At 40.3% G+C, this 22,985-nt stretch overlaps 1 protein-coding gene across 1 annotated transcript in view; it reads right to left on the reverse strand.

The window, feature by feature from the left end:
- Positions 1 to 2,308: 2,308 nt before the first annotated feature.
- The window catches only part of LOC112043139 (zinc transporter ZIP11), a 109,130-nt gene continuing 88,453 nt past the window's right edge, over positions 2,309 to 22,985 (reverse strand). Inside the window, exons 6-7 of the mRNA XM_024078426.2 lie at positions 20,334 to 20,492; positions 2,309 to 2,998 (exon numbers count right to left, since the gene is read on the reverse strand). Coding sequence (XP_023934194.1) covers positions 2,920 to 2,998; positions 20,334 to 20,492 — 238 coding nt within the window. The 3' untranslated portion in view covers positions 2,309 to 2,919. The remainder of the gene's footprint in view (positions 2,999 to 20,333; positions 20,493 to 22,985) is intronic.

Below are 22,985 nucleotides of genomic sequence, written 5' to 3' on the forward strand. Positions count from 1 at the left end.
GAATTACTCGTATGTAAGGGTACCTATTAACAAGGTTACTTTTTTAAATTTCAGGTACAAAAGTACCCTCAAAAAGAGCAAGTAATTGAAATCGCTTCATGTAACTTTCACATAAAAATATACACATTAATAATCTTTTTGGTGTCGGTTAAAATCTACAGAGTTTAATTTGTAACTATTATTGAAATCTTTACAGTGTAACATATAATTACAAATACATACATACACACACAAAAGACAAAAAGGGTACTTCTTTAATCTGTATTATTATCCGCGATACCTTGGTTTTCATTTCAGCTTTGTGCAGCGTTATTACCTAGTTACTTAATTAAGGCCTACAATGGAATATCTAAATATACTAATGTATTTACAACTTTATACTTCAAGATAACAGTGATAGCCTAGTGGATATGACCTCTGCCTCCGACTCCGGAGGGTGTGGGTTCGAATCCGGTCCCGGGCATGCACCTCCAACTTTTCAGTTGTGTGCATTTTAAGAAATTAAATATCACGTGTCTCAATCGGTGAAGGAAAACATCGTGAGGAAACCTGCATACCAGAGAATTATCTTCATTCTCTGCGTGTGTGAAGTCTGCCAATCCGCATTGGGCCAGCGTGGTGGACTATTGGCCTAACCCCTCTCATTCTGAGAGGAGACTCGAGCTCAGCAGTGAGCCGAATATGGGTTGATGACGACTTCAAGATAAAGTCTATCAAACGCATAGTATACAGGAAGCTCGCACAAGCGACTAAATAATTAATCTATATTAGCAGTAAATTATAGGAAGAACAGTAAGAAGCATTAATAATTAACAGTAAACATCATAATTTACTACCCGCGGAAAATCAGTAACCACCTTGTATATCAACTACAAGGTCTCTTTCTACTTTCGGAAGACGGATTAGCTTTGAATGTAGTAGTAATGTGGTGTAAAGGAGCATAAACAATGCAATAATATATTATTAACTAGCGGACGCCCATGAAATACCGTTTTTAAAAATTCCGCAGGATCCATGGATTTTTCCGGGATAAACGTAGATTATGTTCTGTTTCAAGGTCCAATGTACCTGTATACTTAACAAGCAGTCTCCAGCTACTTCGTCCGCCCTTAGACCTCCGTAATCTGGTCCTCTAGCGAAATCCGTACTTAGCGAATGTCTACTAACTAAACTACCTCCCTGCAAAATTTCAACTTTGTTAATCAAGCGGTTTTCGAGATTTCGTTCAAGCCACTGAACAAATGTCAGACTAATAGACAGACATACTCACTTTCGCATTTACTATATAATTTAAAGTGAGGGTAGATTTATCATCGAGTGATTGCTAAAGTGAAGTGGTTTTTTTGATAAACGATACTTCGCTCCATCCGCAACACTCTAAATCTATACTAATATTATAAAGCTGAAGAGTTTGTTTGCTTGAACGCGCTATTCTCAGGATCTACTGGTCCGATTTGAAAAATTCTTTCAGTGTTAGATAGCCCATTTATCGAGAAAGGCTATAGGCTATATATAATCCCCGAATTCCTACGGAAACGGGAACCACGCGAGTGAAATGGCGCGACGACAGCTAGTAATGTAAAAACGCGTATCTACTGCATTGACATTCATTCACGTAACACATACAAAGGCTGTAGTGTTGTCTGCTTACTACTACATTCAAGGGCAAACAGTCTTTCGGGAATAGAAGAAATCATTAAAGTAAAAGTGCTACAGTAATTCTTATTACCTTGTATCCGAACTAGGAATTCATTTGCTAAGAATAGAACGTCCCCTCGACAGCTGGTTGTGCGTGTATTTGGCATAGGTGGACAAAATCGATAACATTTCCGAACGTGTCACATTTTTCGATACATTTTAACATTAGCTATTTTTGTTAATCGAGGGTGACTCCGCTCTACAGACTCCGAACGTGGCATGACGCGATACGTAAAAGTTTCATTGTGAAACTCATCCAGAAATTGGTTGGATAAAGTACAGTTAAAAAAGTACACATCGCAGGATATTGTTAAAGAACAAATTGTGTTGTGTGGCATAATTCACTAATAAAGCTTTTTTCTTTCTTTTTCTTTCTTTCTTCTTAAAACTGTAGTCACTATGCAACGTCTGTAGCTCGACTAAATTAGTTTCAAATTTTACGAAATCGATAGAATGTGGTCTCTCGAAATCGATAGAATTATACGCATATAATAAAAAATAGGTCACTTTGTGGTAAATGTCCCTAGAAAAAATGCTTAATCTCAGTAGGTACTGTTAAGTAACCCAATATTGTACAGCAAAGGAAAATTATAAAAAAATAGGTACAGGCGAGATTTTTTTATTATGAAATTAGTTTAACACAGTCATAAAGGTAAAAATAATATATTTTATGTTATAAATATATAAATAATGTGTGGCCTGCACAATTAAGATTTTTAAACGTTTTTATAGTATTCCATACGATTTATTACATTTAGCTTATGAATAAATCAACGAAATGCGTACCATAATAAAGATTTTTGACATCGAAAAATCTCTAGACCACACAAAATGACTAATTATATTTTATGATCATGTGAATAGTCTCTATCGACTTATTCAGATGCGGCAGCATCAAAAAAACTCCAAAAGCACCTAGCCATAGTCCAATAGTGGCGTGCATAGGGTATTTAACTAGGGTACGCATAATACGTACAAACTGTAAAATAGAACATTCCGTCTACAATATAGGTTCCTAATGCGTTCAATGTAGGCAGTGCATTATTGCTTCTATGGAGTCCACGCCACTGCTCGAATGCTATTGTCTAGGGAACAAATTTGCGATATCTATGGCGACAAGAGTCTGTAGAGGGAGAATACCTTTGATCCAAGGGGCAGTGCACGTTAAGGTTGACGTAGAGCGATGAACGTACGGCGATTGGGCGGTTGGGCGAGTGGGCACTACCCCAGACCCACGTCGAGGCACATCATTACCATGAAGCCCACGATGCAGCCCCACGTCGCCAACTTGCCGTTGCCACTGTAAATAAAGTATTTTTAAATTTCAACGTTCATAAAATAAACAAGGTGTGGTGGGTAAACGGGATGATTTCCACTCCGATGGTCTAATCAACTGAAAGAAACAGGCGCCAGCAGTGGCGTGCACAGGGTTTTTAACTAGGGTATGCACTATAGGTACAGAGTGGAAAATTCACATCGCAATAAAGGCTCGTAATGAGATCTCAGGGTAGGCAGGGCATTTTTGCATCTATAGTGTGCACGCCGATGGGCGCCAGTACCTTTGGTAATGCCTTTCAAATGGCCAAGGTTATAAAATAGGGCTATAACTCGCCGTGGAGGTAATCCTCAGTCATGAGGGACCGACTGGAGAGATATGTAAGCAATCTATACATAATATGTGTTATAACAAATCAGTGTTATAGAATACCAACGATAAAATGATTTAAAAGCACAGATAACATCCGATAAGCCCACATGCCTGCAGCGCAAACTGATCGTGTTGGTCGCGATCAGCATGATGTGATGCAAATCGCGACCAACACACGATCAGTTTTATCAAGCCGTTAGCGCTGCAGGCATGTGTGCTTACTTGATAGTCAGTGGCTGACATAACGTTAAATAAAAGCTGTAAATGTTTAATACATATTTCTTTGCAACAATCTTTTCAGGATAAACCTACCAATGGTTGTGAACCACAGCATAGGTTAGGACGACAGAGCGAACCAGTAAACTATTTAGGTTATAGTCTAAGAGCCCGTGAACCCCAGACCTGCGTCATTTTATAAAAGTTGTTGTCAGCTCATGCTCCTACCATAAGTACGATAGCCAATTATTGAGTTAGGACCATGGTGGCTTTGAGAGATAGCAGGTTTTAAGGATCCAGACCCTCAATCATTTTAGTATAAAGTGTAATTTTTTCATGTTTTCATCCTCGGCATCATATGAGAAATTACATTCCCAGTCGCCAGTCACTTAGCTTCGCGGCAACCCTGCGAAAAACACTATTTAATATGAAATTTCAAGGGTCTCTAGCGAAGGGTTGCCATGAAGCCAAGCGTCTGGCGAATGGGGATAACATTTTTCATATTATGCCGATAAAAAAATATAAAAAAAGGTTGGGGCTCTGGATCCTTGAAACCTGCTATCACCCAAAGCCATCACGGTCCAAACTCCATAGGCTACGGTACTTATCTATCGTATGAGCATGAGCTGACTGCTGAATTAGCTTTTATAAAATTACGAAGATCTGACTGTCGCTGGCTCTCCGACTATTAAGCCACTTTCGTACTGGCGACGTGATAAATAGGTAACTGCGAAGAACAGTTGCTATTAATTATTTCGAGGAAAACTTTATCAATCGCCTACTATAAAGTAGGACGCGATATAAAAATTTACACTATTGTTCTGATCAGAAAATCTCATCGTCTTTACTCATTATAAATATAAAGAAATACAATAAAATATATTGTATGCATAATATATAGTATGCGGAATTGTTAGAAAATATGTCACCCCGTTATAACGTAAGTAGTTATCGATAGGTTATAACTTAGGTATACGTATAGGTAAAAGGTTAAAAAAAAAACGTATAAGTATACGTATTGAAGAGCGTGAAAGCCCAGTGGATATGACCTCTGCCTCCGATTCCGAAGGTTGTGGGTTCGAATCCGGTCCGGGGCATGCACCTCCAACTTTTCAGTTGTATGCATTTTAAGAAATTAAATATCACGTGTCTCAAACGGTGAAGGAAAAACATCGTGAGAAACCTGCATATCATAGAATTTTCTTAATTGTCTTCGTGTGTGAAGTCTGCCAATCCGCATTGGGCCAGCGTGGTGGACTATTGGCCTAACCCCTATCATTCTGAGAGTAGACCCGAGCTCAGGTCCACGGACCGGATTCGAACCCACACCCTCCGGAATCGCAGGCAGACGTCATATCCACTAAGGCTTTCACGGCGTAGCGTATGTTAAAGATAGTGAATTAGCCTGCTGACGATTCAAGAGTGCTTGTAAACTAAGCCTAAACCACTTGAAATAAGGATCCTCCCCTTCTTTTAAAGTCGGTAAAAAGCAATAACAAAGCACTTAACAAGTAATTTATTAATCGCACACACAAATATCCTGTTAAGGTCAGATTTAGTGCTTCCGTGACCAAATTGATTTACGACTCGCACCGAGACAGGGTAGAACAGTGAATACAATAGTTGGAGCCATAATGTACTGTGTGTACTGAACTCCGTTATAATGTACTGTCGTCACACTAGCGGGCCATTGAGGAGTAACGAGACGACATTTGAATATTAAATGTTTTTTTATTTATTTTCTATTCATCGCCAAGTTAACGGTTAACAGCGATCTCACTAGACGTTAATTGACGATGCAGTCTAAAATGGTATAGGGAAGTTCCGGGATCTCCAAAAAACGCACACGTGTAATTCTTTCTTTTCTATATTGTTCGTTTCGTAGTTCGTAACTTTGGTTGCTCTACATTTATTATGTTTGGTTGTTCGGTCTTCTTGTGGTTTTCTTGATTTTTATTGTCGGGCCCGGTTATTGAGACCTCTCAATGAAGCTGCGTTTTACGGGAGGAGCGCCGTGTCTGTCTTGGTGTACGCGCGGTTGGCTTGACATCTGACGACACTCGAGTTCCGTGATGTTTGGAAGTCCCTACAAAAGGCCTATATGCTGCAGTGGATGTCCATCGGCTGACATGATGATGATGACGGAGAAAACTTGCTCGGAAAAGTCGGTGGCGATTGCGTCACACGCGCTTGGATTTCGAGAGACAATAGTCATTGAGTGGCGCGGCGGGCGGACGGAATCCGCTAACTGGAATCACAGCCCATTACAATAAAACGATTCCACGTACTCTTGCATATCGCGAGCGTATGTCTTCTTTATTGTACGACTAAACGGCCCATTTGTGTTGCACGTCACACGTTTGTTTTTAATTTTAAAGGGTCATCATCATCGACCGTCTTATAGTAACCGTTGTTATCACGAAAAGCTGTGTTTTTATTGAGCCTGGCCCCTACGAAGTGCAGATATTTGAATACATTCAGTTCGTTAAGAATTATCCAACTGTCAACATCCCTTGCAACGATATACGTCCCGAAGAGCTCATTTTCGCCGATTATTTCTGTGTTTTGTCTCGTCCGTTATAGGGATAGCGGATAGCTTGTATAGTGGGATGCAATCTTTGTTGGAAATCAGCTGCAGCTGTCGCTACTCACAAGTCATAATTATAGTCAAGATTTTAATTGAAAAAAAAAAATCTTTGCCATATCTTGACGGCCTCCGTGGCGCAGTGGTGGGAGGTCCTGGGTTGGATACCCGGCTGGGCCTATTGAGGTTTCTTAATTGGTCCAGATTTTGCTGGTGGAAGGCTTCAGCCGTGGGTAATTACCACCCTACCGGCAAAGACGATTTAGCGTTCCGGTGCGATGACGTGTACAAACCGAAAGGGGTGTGAATTTTTATCCTCAAATCCATCAAGTTAGCCCGTTTCCATCTTAGATTACATCATCACTTACAATCACGTGAGATTGTAGTCAAGGGCTAACTTGTAAAGAATAAAAAAAACCTTTTTAATATGACCATTATTCCCGTTCCCCTCCAACTATTAGGGAAATACTGTATTAGAAGTGGGTACGACAATAGATCAACGGGGCGGAGATCGAACCACCTCCCCTAGGTGACGAATCCAACCGCTCTTACCGTTGAGCTTTGGAAAAAATGTCAAGATGTAAGCACCTCCGTACTTCAGAGAGTACGGTTTGCCGTATTAATCCATTGAGGAAATCCGCGTTACTGACCAGGATCGTCGTTCAAATGGGACAACTTAACCCAACTCGATTGAACAAGATAATTGCAATCATACATGTGCAATCTACATTATGCAGTTACACGCATTGCGTTCTACTAGGCAGCTTGGCGGCTACACAATTGCATATGCAATTTTGTAGAATAGAAATTGCTACATTGTGAACCAAGCGCCAGCGTGTTTTATATAGCGCCATTTGGCAAACAACACGGCATAAATAAACACAAAGAAAAATCTTTTAGGGTTCCGCATCTATTTAGGTATGATTTCTTACAAAGTATTTTGGGCAATAAAGTCTTGACTCTTTCTAATATTAAAACAGAAGTGAAATTCAGTTTTTCACACAGCCTGCGAGAACCACGGATTTTTCCAGGGTAAAAAGTAAAAAAGTAACTAGCCTTTATGCAATCTAGGGTATAGTCCTCCATTCCAAATTTTAGCCAATTTATCAGATTTGCGTGAAAATGTAAAAAACATCCATACAAACATTCCGGTTTATATTTTAGTGTTATGTGATGTGACTCTGTCTGCAAAAAAAATCTTAAATGAGACCACTTGTTTCGCGGGAAACCATTGTCTATAAAATACGACATTTCGCAAGGCATCCAGGATCACGTCTTGAAACTGAGCATATTTTATGCTTGATGAGCCTGTAATTTCACCGACGACCATGTTTATCTTCACACAAGTAGAGACTTGAGAAAATTTTCAGGTAAGTATGCTGGTTTTCTTACGATGTTGTTCCTTTACCGTTTGAGACACGTGACATTTAATTTCTAAAAAATGCACATAATTGGAAAATTGGAAGTGCATGCCCCGGATCGGTGAATCCACGCCCTTCGAATCGAAGGTAGAGGTAAAATCCACTGGGCTATTATGGCACTGGACTATTATGACGATGTACGGAACTCTAAAAATAAAACTTGTACTTTGTATTTGCGACGAGTGGTAGATGTCCGATGCGAATCACGTATGAGATGGGGAACACCGAATGAACTCACGATACGTGGACAAATTTCCATTGACATCATGCTAAAAGCTTCAGTAACGCACCTATCATTTTCCTGTATAATTGGAAACAGACAAAGATAATTACACTGGCTGAAGAATATATATTTGTTCGGAAAATCGATCAAACATTTAACTTATCTACCATGAGCAAATTTTGGAAAGTGCAACTATTTTTGGGTTAACTTTTTCTTACGAATCATCATATCAGCCGATGGACGTCCACTGCAGGACATAGGCCTTTTGTAGGGACTTCCAAACATCACGATACTGAGCCACCTGCATCCAGCGAATCCCTGAGACTACCTTGATGTTGTCAGTCCACCTGGTGGGGAGTCGACCGATCGGGGGAAGAAACTCTTCAATACGTTTCAATTAATTTAAATTTTGGCAAGAATTGCAAAAATTGTAAAGCGCCACTGAATACCATCGGTTCGGAAGGCAGGTTCTGCTGAGAAGATCCCGCAATAAGCAGTTGCTGTTTTAAAAAAATTAGAATTTGTTTTAATTTTACTTCCTATGTGAAGGTGGACGCTGATCCATTATCCCCAAAGCATCGTTATCATTAAGGAGTCCATCAATTGAGTCAGCGCCAGTTTTCAAGGCCAGTATTACCCTGGCGCAAACGACTGCAGTTGCCCAGAAGAGCACAATCGGCCAGTTTTCAAGGCCAGCATTACCCTGGCGCAAACGACTGCAGTTGCCCAGAAGAGCACAATCGGCCAGTTTTCAAGGCCAGCATTACCCTGGCGCAAACGACTGCAGTTGCCCAGAAGAGCACAATCGGCCAGTTTTCAAGGCCAGCATTACCCTGGCGCAAACGACTGCAGTTGCCCAGAAGAGCACAATCGGCCAGTTTTTAAGGCCAGCATTACCCTGGCGCAAACGACTGCATTTGCCCAGAAGAGCACAATCGGAGCAAATGGCACAATGCTGTGTACTGTGTAGTTGTGGGCGCCGCGACGGCCGGCGACGCGAATACCCGGCCAGAAATAGCGGCGCGCCGTCTGACACCCGCACAGAACATTACACTCCGATCGTTATAATTGCTACTTCCTAATACCGTTTAACAAACAAAACCTTCAGCCAATCCAATCGCAAGGAAAGAAAAGACACGATAGGACACGATAGGTACAGCACCGCTGATGATTTATTGCAGTTAGGAAGTAGTTATCATAACGATTGGAGAACTCCAGTCAATCATTATTATGATTGGAGTTCTCCAATCGTTAACTAAAAAAACCTTCAGTCAGTCTAATTGCAAGGAAAGAAGGGACCGAACGTCTTGTGACACAAGGAAAAGCTGTTAAACAAATTTATACTCCAATCGTTATAATTGCTACTTCCTAATACCGTTTAACAAACAAAACCTTCAGCCAGTCCAATCGCAAGGAAAGAAAAGACACGATAGGACACGATAGGTACAGCACCGCTGATGATTTAATGCAGTTAGGAAGTAGTTATCATAACGATTGGAGAACTCCAATCAATCATTATTATGATTGGAGTTCTCCAATCGTTAACTAAAAAAACCTTCAGTCAGTCTTATTGCAAGGAAAGAAGGAACCAAACGTCTTGTGACACAAGGAAAAACTGTTAAACTTTATACTAGAATCGTTATAATTGCTACTTCCTAATATCGTTTAGCAAACAAAACCTTCAGCCAATCCAATCCCAAGGAAAGAAGACATGATAGGACATCAAAATTCAGCTCCGATCGTTAGGTACAGCACCGCTGATGATTTAATGCAATCAGGAAGTAGTTATTATAATGATTGAAGAATCATTATAATTAATAAAGATTGGAGAACTCTAATTATTATTATGGCAACTTCCTAATACCGATTAACAAACAAAACCTTTAGCCAGTCTAATCGCAAGGAAAGTATAACGATTGGAGAATCGGAGAATTGGAGAAAGAGGAAAGAAGAGACTAAACCCTAATATCATAGGGCTTCAAGATTGAGCTCCAATCGTTACCGTTATAATCGCTACTTCCTAATATATTCAGTCAGTCTGATCGCAAGGGAAGAAGGGACCGAACGTCTTGTGACGCAAGGAAAAGCTAAAACAGACCCAAAATGATAGGATCTCAAAATTCAGTTCCGGTAGTTACAGCACCGAACATTACACTTTAATCGTGATAATTGCTACTTACTAATATCGTTTAACAAAGTAATCCTTAAGTCTAATCGCAAGGAAAGAAGAGACCGAACGTCCTGTGACTCAAGGAAAAGATGTTAGCCCCAACCTGATAATGCTTTAAAATTGAGTTACAATCGTTATCGCACCAAAAAGTACACTTCAATAATTCCTACTTCCTAACTGCGTTTAACAGACGAATCCTACGTTGAGTCTAGTAATAAAGAGACAACTTCGGGGGTGGCTCTAGGTCTAGGTCAAGTAGTTGACCCTAAGACGATAGGACATGAACCTTAAAATCTAATTTCTATCGTTATCATTGCTTCCTACTAACCGATGCGTTAAACAGACGTCTTCAGTTAGCCTTCCCGTAACAAGAGAATCGTAAGTACCAAAGTGTACTCAAGAACAAGCGGTTGATCTCTTCATGTTAGAACTCATTTCTTATGCACTAAAAATATTTAGCCTTATAAACAAATACAACTGGAGTGAGATCGAAAAAAACTTTGCAATAAGGCAACCCATAACCGAAGCTACGTTTATACAACAATCGCAAAGCAGAGTAACCTTATTATGGAAGTCACTATTTAAGTCAGAGTAACCCATAACAGAGATTAGACTACGTCTAGATCTAGACGAAAATCGCAAAATCTTTGCGTTACAACCAGACGATTATCTTAGGCTACGTCCATACTGTAAAAACGCCTAAATTAACACGCGACAGCACAGTTTAATACGCGCGTTACCTCCGAAATCAGCTATATTTATATTTGGTAACTTTTAGAATGCACCACACATTATCGCTTGTCTTCCTTCTGTCCAACGCCGTCATGTGAACATAGCCTTAGTCTGTAAAAAGTGAACGACATCTAATTTTATCCCAACACTTATGTATCGTCAGAATTAAAGCGTCTAGACTTCGCTGACTCAAACACGCTGATATATTTGTACTTTCCTCGTCAAAACAATGATACGCGAGCAGAGACGGATTTTTTGTCATTCATATTGATACGAAGAAAGAACTGAAAACACCTCAAGTTAGGCAATTTGAATCAATACTCAATACATATAAATAAAATAGAAGTGACTCTGGAATTTCAATAATTATGTTTTCTTATGTGCTTATAATAACATATTTACACGTTACCAAAACACAATCAAGGCTTTTAAAAGCTTTGTATATCTGTCTGTTTGTTCGAGCTAATCTTTGCAATGGCTAAACCGAATTTACTGGGACTTTCAGTGAAAGATATAAGAGGTTATTGAGCAACGTAAAGATAACGTTTTATCTTGAAAAAATCAGTGATTTTCGCGGTATTTGTGAAAAACTAAATTTCACGTGGACGAAGTCGCGGGCGCGTTTTTCGAGTTATGGCGTGGATTTTGTATGTACCTTATGGGTATGTTTACTCATAACAAAAGTGTGAAAAGTCCCCGGGGAATTCACTAACAGTGACACATTTCGAACCTATTGGTCCGTTCAGAAAGTGACGTAATTTTTCACTATAACAAATCGAGACAACCAATAGTGTGTTATGATTTTTGTAACGACATTTATAAGATTTAAAATTCAACCAAAATAATTATTAAGTAAAAATATAGGTAAATGAATACGCTTTCCAAATGAGTATAAAGGCGCCTTTTCACTAGGCGACATGTCGCAGATACTTATCGCTCGACATTCACGTAGTTGTATCTGCAAAACTTGTAAGAGCATGCGACAAGCGACATGTTGCGCGACCCGTAAACGTCGCTTGGGACGTCAGGCGACATCGCGCGGGATATTTGAGCTTTGTGTCGAGCAACAGAGTCGCGCGACTAATGTCCCCTAATGAAAATGCGGCTCATTTTGCGCGGAGGTGAGCGAGAAGGACAATGCATTTAAACGGCGTGTGGTTTCCAAAGCAAAACGAATAAAAGTGATCACTTGGCACTAGACGGACTGGCGGTTCATGTGGACTATTAATACCAGCATTTTATTATAATTCCACAGCTTCACACTCAATTTGTCCGCCATCAGTCATTGCATTGACTTCGTTTTGGTAAACATATCAAGAGAATTTTGTTCGTCTGTCTATTATAATTACCTATTTAAGAATGATGGGTTTTATTACTTTTTTGTTTGTCGTGTTTTTTTTTTATTTATTTGGTTAGCCAACAACCTTACATTTCTTACAAGCTATATAATATTTTAATAACATAAGTAACAAGGCAAAATGTTTGGCCACTTATAGGTTAACACTACATGCTCTAAATAATAAGATTATCTTTATAATTATAATACTAATTAAAGTTAAACAGTTTTACAGCTATACATAGGTAAAAGAATATAGATACAAATTTAAAAGAAAAAAAAACCGCATGCATTGAAATACGAGTACATTTAAATGAACAAAAATAATTTAAACTTTCTTTAAAGTTTCTTCTACAACTAAGCGAAAAGCTTGTGATGTTTATATCTGATGGTGTTAAAGCAGTAGGTTCTCTAGTAGGACCTCAGCGGCGTTAGCGGGGAGATAAGAGTACGAGAGAAGTATAGTAGACAGACCGACCAATACCTCTAGGATCCAACTATGGCTGACTGTGAATACGAAGTTATTATAGTTACGTTAGAGGAATAGTCAGGTAAGAACCGTAAAATATTCTACGGGGTGTATCGCCGTTCTTATTTCTATAGACAAGCAGCATTTTAGTTTTTTGGAATTGAAGAATATGATGGGTTTAACATATATTACACCTCATGTGCTAAACATGAGATTTGAGAGTTATGGCTTAGGTTGGGGTGTATCACCGTTCTTATTACCACAGACTAGCAGCATTGTAGTTTTTTGGAATTGAAGAATATGATGGGTTTAACATATCTTACACCTCATGTGCTAAACGTGAGGTTTGAGAGGTTATGGCTTAGGTTGATGAGCGAAAGGAGACGGTTGTTCCGTCAACAAATCTATACTAATATTTTAGAGAGGTAAATTTTGTGGTGTTGTAGGAGGTAATCTTTGGATCTTCCGAACTGATTTTGAAAATTCTTTTACCACTTGAAAACCACGTTATTTGCGAGTGTACTTTGCGGTTATACGTTTTATTAAGATTTGCTATTGAAACTTTTTCCTTGTATTTACACGGAAACGGGAGTTACGCAAAGCATGGCCATGCAAAGGAACCGCAGGTAAACGCTACTTAACAATTTAGTAAATTCTGATATTTTGTTATTATATTTTTTTTATAAATAAACAATAACAGATTAACATTTTATTAGAATGTTGAGCAACATGGTGTTTAGATAAACATCCTAATTAACAAAATAAGATTAAGGGCTCAGATTAAGGAAACAGGGGCGCTATACCGTGACTGTACTTTTAGATAAGACAAATATCTAATTAAAGATACATAAGGGAATTAGCTCTTAATGACCATAGCGCCATATAATACGAGTGAAACACATAAAAAAATGTATTTTAGCTTTATAATTTCTATTGTATGCTCTTAATAGAAACTCTTTCGTTTCACTGTAATTTTCTTTACATAAACTGAAACTGAATATATAAAGCGAACAAACCAAGTTAGCTAAGTAGCTAGCAAGTTAGTTAGAGAGATTTCGATGTCACGTCGTTCGATTTAGTGTCTCGACTCTAGATGGTAGAGATCTCGTTTAGCGCCGCGTCTCCTGTTGGTGTCGTGAAATATGCGCGACGAATCCGTCTGCGTATGCAGCGAGTCGCGGTTCGGCTATTTGCAGCTACGCGGAGGGCGGAGGGCGGGCGGCGGCTAGGGTTGCCAACAATTTTTCCGAAAAATCGGTATTTTTGACGTGACAACTCCTTATAATTCGATGAAGCCGGCTGCTCACTTGAAAATAGATGACGTCATGCGTCGTTCCCTCGCTCTAGGGTTGCCAACTTTTCTTACATAAAATAAAGTATATTCTGGTCTATGAAGATCAAATAGTACCTATTTTAGAAAAACGAACATTTTCTTTTGAAAAATGCAACTATTCCATCAGTATTATTTTATGACGTTGTCACGTTCAACTATCGTCAGTAAACCGACTTTACAGACAACCAATTTTTTAGATACTTCTTCTTCTTCTTCTTTTTCTGGGCCTTTTCTGCACTTGGCCACTAATGGTTGTACGTCGTCCATTTGTTACTGGTCCCCACTGGACTCACTTAAGCTTCAGCAGTTTTTTCCGAGATAGGGTCTATACGTTAATCTAGCCTATAATTTCTCTCCATTCGAAATTTCAGCCAAATCGTTTCAGTAGTAGTTTTTTGCGTGAAAGAGTAATAAACATACATCCACTTTGGCGTTTATAATTTTACTATTTGACTGCGGTGGCAACTTCACCCCTTTGGCTAGTAGAGTTACGCAAGCAACCAATAAGCTATCAGCAAAGATATAATACTTATTTTATAGAATAAAAAAATAAATATACAAAGATTTAAAAATTCTTTTAATACCAGAAACCCACGTTATTTATGTGTCATAGGCATCCTTGTATTCTCGGGAATAGAAACTACGCAGGTGAAACCGCGGGGCGTTGGCTAGTATTATATATGACAGTACGATTGGCAACCCTAGCGGCGGCACCCGCGGCTCGGGCAACAAGTAAATTCGGTACGCGCGTGGGTTTGTCACCGTCTCGCCGCTGTCAATAATAATAAATAATGCGAAATAACGCATTTGTTACCGGGATAAAGCCGGTGACTCCGCTCTAGTTTGTCTAAACTCTGACGTCACCGTCTGGGAATCCGGCACGCCGACCTACTTCCTGACCTACCTCCAGAATTCGCGCTGCGAATCTTGGTTTCGCACTACCCGCATTTGTGGTCCTCAGAAAAGCTGACAACGACAAGGATGAAGGGCAAACTATAGTGACAACCCTTTGGTTCTTACCTACTTGTTATCATTATCAAAATTGTAATTTTTTTTGCGAGAGATAAACTGCATACGATGGTCACAAACCTTCAGTTGCTATCAATATCTGTTTTAATCTTAGAAAAATTTGTCAGCAATTAAAAACGCGATGGCGTTGATGTCCAGTTAACACCAGACAACAATCGGACCTAGGTGCGATTCCGCTATTATACAATAGCGAGACGAACAATTTAACAGTGTTGTAACTTAACAGAATGCAGAGGTTGCTACGACTATTGGGTCGATATAGTCGATTATGATGGCGACGGGGGGAAAGACTGCGCAGGTGTGAAATCGTGCGTGCGGGGAAGTGAAATGCATCAGTCGTAGGTTTTTCATTCATCGGTACGCGCCCCCCGGCCCGCGCGAATCATCGGGAGTATTACGAACGAAGTAGCCAAGCTATAAACGGATTTTAATTTTACGGTAGATTCATGCGATCCGTACGATGTGGATCAGTTGACATACTTCTAAGACTTTCTATAAAAAGAATACTACAAACCGTTTGATGCGATGCGTCCGATACGTACGATACGGATCTGTGGACGCCTACCATTACTCGGAGAGACTCGAGATTCCATAGGACCAGCTGGCCTATTCACTATTTTGGTATTTATTACAACCTAATAAAATAAACAGTAAAACAATTGACAAAATGTCATTTACCTACTGTGTGATATCCACCAGCAAGCACTTTAGCATTTGTTACATAAAATCTCAGTTTCGTGTATGTCAACTAGCATACGTCAAAGATAGTGAATTAGCCTGCAGATACAATGAATGTGATTTTTAATTTATTCGAATTTTGAGTAACGGACCACACAGGCTACAGCAGAGTTATCACAGATTATTATCAATCGTAGACCACACCATACACACCAAGTCATAGTATTTATAAACGTGAAAATTAAAACAATTATTACGCGGATCTAACTCCATTTAAAACGTTATTAATAAATAACACGGACGTCGTAAACAAAGGCCAGTTTCGGAACACGGCACAAATATCAAATCCTTCTACTATTTTAGCGGACATGAATGACTATACTATACAATTATATAAATATTTTTATTAACATGATCAAAATAGAATTACAATAAATATCACATCGGTTCTGGTGATTTTGCGAGAATAGATATATTACGATGAATGCGATCCGTGGAATTAAATTACATAGAACTATAGCACTGCAGTAGCCAGACCTACTCGTACCTCATTTTATAAAAGATCCATGCTCCTATACTATAGGTAAACAGCCAAATAAGGAGTTAGGTCTGTGTTGGTTTTGGAAGGTAACCGGTATTATGGGTCCAGTAGGCTAATTTACTAACCTCGACGTATGTTAGATGACAAATACGTACGAATTGAGATTATATGTAACAAATGTCATTCTGTGCCTACTGAAAACCCTTTGTGGGTATCATACAGAAGGTAGATGACATTTCTCAGTCTATTTGATGTTTACTCAATATTAGCAGACGCCGCGCGGTTTCACCCGCGTGGTTCCCGTTCCTGTAGGAATATAGGGATAAAAATATAGCCTATAGCACTTGGGGATAGTGTAGCTTCCTAACGATGAAAAAATTTTTAAAATCGGTTCAGTAGTTCCAGAACCTATTCAAAACATACAAACAAACAATAAATCTTCCCTTTTTATAATATTAGTACAGACAAATGTCCAAATGTAAAACGATATTTTCTACGGGATATCATGAGATATCATGTCTCCAGTGGCCAGACTCTTAGCTTCGAGGCAACCCTTCGCTAGATCTTTAAAGAGGTTTTTCAAAGAATTTACGCGAAGCAAAGAGACTGGCGCCTGGGGCATACTTAAAAAACGCTTTATACTTAGACGGTCTTGAAAAAAAATTGCCACCTTCCAAAGCCAACAGTCCAATATCCATAATTAGCTACTGCACTTACCTATGGTAGAAGCACAAACTAACAAACTTTAAGCCTTCGTAAAATGAGGTACGAGTAAGTCTGGCTATCGCAGGTTATCCAACACAAAATTAACGGATGAGATGTGTGAATCCGTTGCATAATAAAAATTCGAATTACTTCTGAACGGATTCTAGCGTCGACTTTCAGTATTACACAACACACGCGGTGGCGAGACCGTGGGAAAATATGCAGCAAACTTCAATGAGATCTATAACTTGAAAAATTATGATCAGAACGAATCGAACGGACAATTAAAAACAATGCTTACCGCATTATCAGGTCTAACAACGGGAGACTATCAAGATTTTATAAAGATGATTAAGTGGTCTATTGTGCCCCGCGGTTTCACCCGCGTAGACGGGATCTACGAGGGTGAAAGTATACTTGCAGAGGGGGAGCTACGAGGGTGAAAGTATACTTGCAGGGGGATCTACGAGGGTGCAAGTATACTTGCAGGGAATGCAATGATACAAATGTATCTACCAGACTGTAATTTATCTGTGCATTTTTTACACTGTATACTATATACCAGAGTTTGATTTGAGGAGTTTTCCCAATTGTTCGTTCCTTTAGAACATTCTACATGTTGGAAAACATCGTCAACAAAGCCGTTCTATCAATGAAGAAAGTAATGCTTTTTAGGGTTCCGAACGTCATCATCATCATCATTTCAGCCGATGGACGTCCACTGCTGGACATAGGCCTCTTGCATGGACCTCCAAGCATAACGATCTCGAGCCGCCAGCATCCAGCGGTTTCCTGCAATCCGCTTAATGTCCTCTGTCCACCTAGTGGGGGGTCGACCAACACTGCGTTTTCCGGTACGGGGTCGCCATTCCAACACCTTGGGACCCCAACGTCCATCGGCTCTTCGAACTATGTGGCCTGCCCATTGCCACTTCAGTTTCGCGACTCGCTGAGCTATGTCGGTGACTTTGGTTCGTCTGCGGATCTCCTCATTTCTGATTCGATCACGCAGAGAAACTCCAAGCATAGATCGCTCCATCGCCCGCTGAGTGATGCAGGGGGATTCCGAACGTACGTAGTACAAAAACGGATCATCATCATCATCAACGGATCATCGGAACATTAAAGTCGGTTCAGCTGTTCTCGAGTAAACGGTTTAACTAACCCTTTGTATTTTTGAACTGTTTACATCATCATCATCACCATTAGCAGCCGATGGCCGTCCACAGCCAGACATAGGACTCTTGCATGGACTTCCAAACAATACGGTCTCGAGCCGCCAGCATCCAGCGGCTCCCTGCAAACCGCATGATGTCCTCGGTCGGCTCGGCGCTTTTTAGCACCTTCGGACTCGTCCATCGGCTCTTCAAACAATGTGCCCCGCCCATTGACACTTCAGCTTCGCGACTCGCTGAGCTGGCAGACTTCGGTTCTTCTGCGGATCTCGTTACTTCTGATTCGATCACGCAGATTAGAGAATTACAAATCTACCTACATCTAAAAAGGTGCCGTGACCATTTTACATATAGATTTGTAATTCACATGTTAAAAGTCGTAATAAGTTAACAGTTCCAAATGTAATTAAGTTAGTTAAGTCACGTATGAGCTGTGATATGACTTTTCTGCCTCTGATTCCGGAGGTTGTAAGTTCGAATCCGGTCCGGGGCATGCACCCCCAACTCCAAATTAAATATCTCAAAACGGTGAAGGAAAAACATCGTGAGGAAACCTGCATACCAGAGATTTTTCATAATTCTCTGCGTGTGTGAAGTCTGCCAATCCGCATTGGGCCAGCGTGGTGGACTATTGGCCTAACCCCTCACATTCTGAGAGGAGACTCGAGCTCAGCAGTAAGCTGAATATGGGTTGATAATGATGAATGGAACGAATTAAGTCAGGGTGCAGAAAGTAACGTAGAAAACCAATGAAGCAACTAACATCTGCTAGAGTACATCACTCGTTCCGAAGGACAAAACTCGGACGGAAGGGAATAGAGACCGGTTGCAGACAATGCGCGAGATGGACAATAGTGTCGCTAAGGGGAAGTGTATGGAGCGAGTACAATAGGTTCCAGCACCCTAACGGGATCCTTAGGACGTTGGTAACAAGCAAACTTCAAATATCAATCCGTCGAAAGGCCGAAATGAGGCGAACAACCCTCGTCAAACCAATTATGACAGGAGCCTGTATTCGCACCGCGAGATTTGCGTCCGATAAGCGACCGTTTCCAAAAGATGTCTTGCCACCTATGCGTTGTATATAGATACACACCTATCTATGAAAACACATATATTCATTACAAGAGCATTTGAAATGAATATGGCTCTCGTATTATAAAGACGCAATAAAGGATGTTATCTGTATTGACATTGAAAGCGGGCGCGGTCGCGTCTCGCGAGGGTCAGAACAAAGACCCGAGATTCTCGAATTTTTTGGGTCAATCTCAAGGTCGACTCGAGTCGTCCCCTACGAAAAGTAGCAAACAAAATGACACTCGTAAACATAACCAACAAGAGACCGTAATTTGCAACCATAATATCGTAAATACAACACTGCACGTATTTACAACATGCTATAAATATTTTGGAACTGGGACTTGGAGTGTCATTACTTTTGAATTTAGAACACTACGCGGAATGAATGGCGGATTTTTCGAAGGCTGATTAAGATCTCGTGTGATGTATTTCCCACGATGTCTGTTTAGAATCTCTTTGGAGGTTTATTTCTTTTTGGTTTAAGTAGTGCGGAATAGGAAGCAAAATTAAAGTGGCAATTGTAGAACCAAACCGGCAGATGGGTTAGTAACTTCGCCCTCCAGTGTGATGTGTAGATAACCCAAATCTGATGCAATATACTTGTTCTAGGACAAAGGATGGTAGTAGGTATACTCCGCGCCAAGAAACAAGTCCCGTAGACGCGGCGCTAATGTCTTAATGGCGTTCATTGTCATTTGGTAATGGCGGTCTTATTATCATTTGTGTAGGGCACTGCCTATAAAGATAGGCGTCCACATATCCGCATCGTAAGTATCGGGCGCATCGCATCAATTCCGTTCAATCCGTACGCAATATCCGTACGATGCGGATCAGTAGACACACTCGTATGACTTTCTATACAAAGAATACTACGATCGGTATGATGCAATGCGTCCGATACTTACGATGCGGATATGTGGACGCCTAGCATAAGAAGGAAGGCCAGGGCAACGTTACAATAGGCGAATGGTGATGAAGACTCAAAAAATACAGCCATGGTAGCCTAGTGGATATGATATCTGCCTCCGATTCCGGAAGACGCAGATTCGAATCCGGTCCGGGGCTTGCATCTCCAACTTTAAAGTTATGTGCATTTTAAGAAATCGCATGTCTCAAACGGTGAAGTAAAAACATCGTGAGGAAACCTGAATACCTGAGAATTTTCTGAAGTCTGCCAATACGCATTGGGCCATGGTAGACTACTCCTATCCCCTCTCATTGTGAGCGGAGACTCGTACAGTGAGCCTAATATAGGTTGGTAATGAACGAATGAATGAATGATGAAGAATACTCACGACGCATTAGCCTCGGGGATGATGTCATCGGCGACGACATAGATCATGGCGCCAGCGGCGAAGGCCAACGCGTAAGGCAGCGCTGGCTGCGCCGCCGCCACCGCCACAGCGCCCAGCACACCAAACACTGGCTCCACCATGCCCGACAGCTGACCGTACCTACGGTCAAACATTTTGTTGGTATTGACATATTGAAACCAGTCCCAGTAAGTGTTTTTCACAAGTTTTTCATCGCAGTATATAGAACGGAATAAAACTAGGGAATTCGGTAGCGGACATACCTACCTAAGCGTATTTTTTACATTTTTTTCAGGAAAGAAGTGTGTGACGACTAAGGACATACTATGATATTATGTAATATCATCTCATCTATACTAATATTATAAAGAGGTAAATTTTGTAAGTTTGTAACATTCTTTAAATGGGGTAATCCTCGGAACTACTGATCCGATTTCAAAAATTCTTTTACCAGTAGAATGCTACGTTATCGAGGAGTGCTATAGGCTATATTTATATAGGTATCGTATGTATTAGCAGAGTTATCATAGTTTTTGTCATATAGGTCGGACCGAAATTCATCATAAACACACTTATTCGCATGCGCTGCCTTATCATAATTATGATCGATACTAAAGCCTAAAATACTTTTTTGTTATTTTTTGTCTGACTGTCTGCCTTTTTTTTTTGACCGGGCATCACGCTCAAACCACTAAATGAATTTATATAAAACTGTGCCAAGTTTTTTTTTGAGACTATAATACGAAGAGTAATACGAAAATAAAATCAGAAACGGGTGAAGTAGTGGTAGAAAGTTTGTATGAAAAGCCGTTAATTTTTCTAGGTACATTTGTAAATAAAAAATGATTAGAGGACTATTTGTTAGGTATACGTTATTAAGCTTGCAAAAATATAAATAGAAGGACGCGAAATAGGGGTTGAAATTTGACATCGATCTTTACGCGGACCAAGTCGCGGGCATCCGCTAGTCGCAGTATAAAGAACGGAATAAAACTAGAGAATTCGGTAGCGAATAGTACATACCTAGCTAAGCGTATTTTTTATATTTTTTTCAGGAAAGCTTAATCTTTGACGGACATTTTCGCAGACTTGCCGTAAAACTAGAAGTGTGTGACGACTAAGGTCATACTATGATATTATGTAATATCATCTCATACTATTTAAAACTAAACTTGACTTTTGTTACCTATGTCTCCCAAAGTCACCATAATCCTAACTCCAAAGTTGCCTATGGCATTTACAAACTTTTAGCTTTCGCACCTAAAAAATGACAAATAAAATGAGAAACGAAGAATCACAACCTCGAAGACCATCATTTATTCAAGCAATCTGCTGAATCTGTGGTAGACTAGGAACTACTCCTCTGCCTTCGATTCGGAGGGCGTAGATTCGAATCCGGTCCAGGGCATGCACTACCAACTTTTCAGTTGTGTGCATTTTAAGAAATTTAATATCACGTGTCTCAAACGGTGAAGGAAAACATCGTGAGGAAACCTGCATACCAGAGAATTATCTTAATTCTCTGCGTGTGTGAAGTCTGCCAGTCCGCATTGGGCCAGCGTGGTGGACTATTGGCCTAACCCCTCTCATCCTGAGCTCAGCAGTGAGCCGAATATGGGTTGATGACGACGAATATCACATGTCTCAAACAGTGAAAGAGTAACATCGTGAGACCTGCATACCATGAGACTTTCATTAATTCACTTATCATACCCTACGTGTGTAAGTCTGTCAATCCGCATTGGCCCCGCATGGTGGACTATTAGCCTAACCCCTCTCATTCTGAAAGTTGACTCGTGCTTAACAGTGACCCAAATATGGGTTGTTTGATGATCTGCCGAATCTATCTACCTCTACTGAATTCTGAAAACGAGATAGATTGATTTTCATGCGCTTGTGTGGCCAAGGGGAGAGGGGGGGGTGCTATCGGTCGCGAAAGAGGCCGCCAACGAATTGTTTTGGTGAAAGTGCGCGCGGTGCCGCGACCACATTCCGACGAACTGGTCGACGGGCGGCGTTGTGGGAACCGCAGCCGGGCCGGTCGGTGACAGCTCATCATCACGCCGCACCATTAGTCCTTACACTATTGCGTCTAATCTATTCTAACGGATGTTCTTCTGATTCTAGCGGACGCCTAGCGTCTAGCGGACGTTCTTCTGAGTCTAGCGGACGCCATCGATTTGTAAAATCCGTCGTTAGCAGACGCAGAAGTAACTATAAACTATCTGCCTGACAAAAGGGAATGCCGATCCTCGGTCCAGACCTACCCTAACTACACTGCAATTTACTGATATCTAATAAAATGTAGATAATTCTACTTTAATAATGAAATCATTACTTTAGCAAAAAAAGTTTGCTACAACGTTTTACCGACATTTTTAATTCATCTTTAATTTGTCTACCTTCATTTGATTGTGCAGAGCCTTGTGTTTGTGTTTTTTAGATTGTAATTGTGTAAATGCTGTAACAGTCACTGGTGGACCAAATAAATAAATAAATAAACGGGGACAAGCTGAGCTCGATGACTATACAGCCTGAGTTTTATGATATTTTTCATAGATAAATCAATAATTGTTGGTTACAGAAAAAAATGATACTGCTTCAAATATTACTTCGCCGCTTTGGTAGGTACAC

This window comes from Bicyclus anynana, chromosome 15, assembly GCF_947172395.1.
Source record: "Bicyclus anynana chromosome 15, ilBicAnyn1.1, whole genome shotgun sequence".
Taxonomy (NCBI): Eukaryota; Metazoa; Arthropoda; class Insecta; order Lepidoptera; family Nymphalidae; genus Bicyclus; species Bicyclus anynana.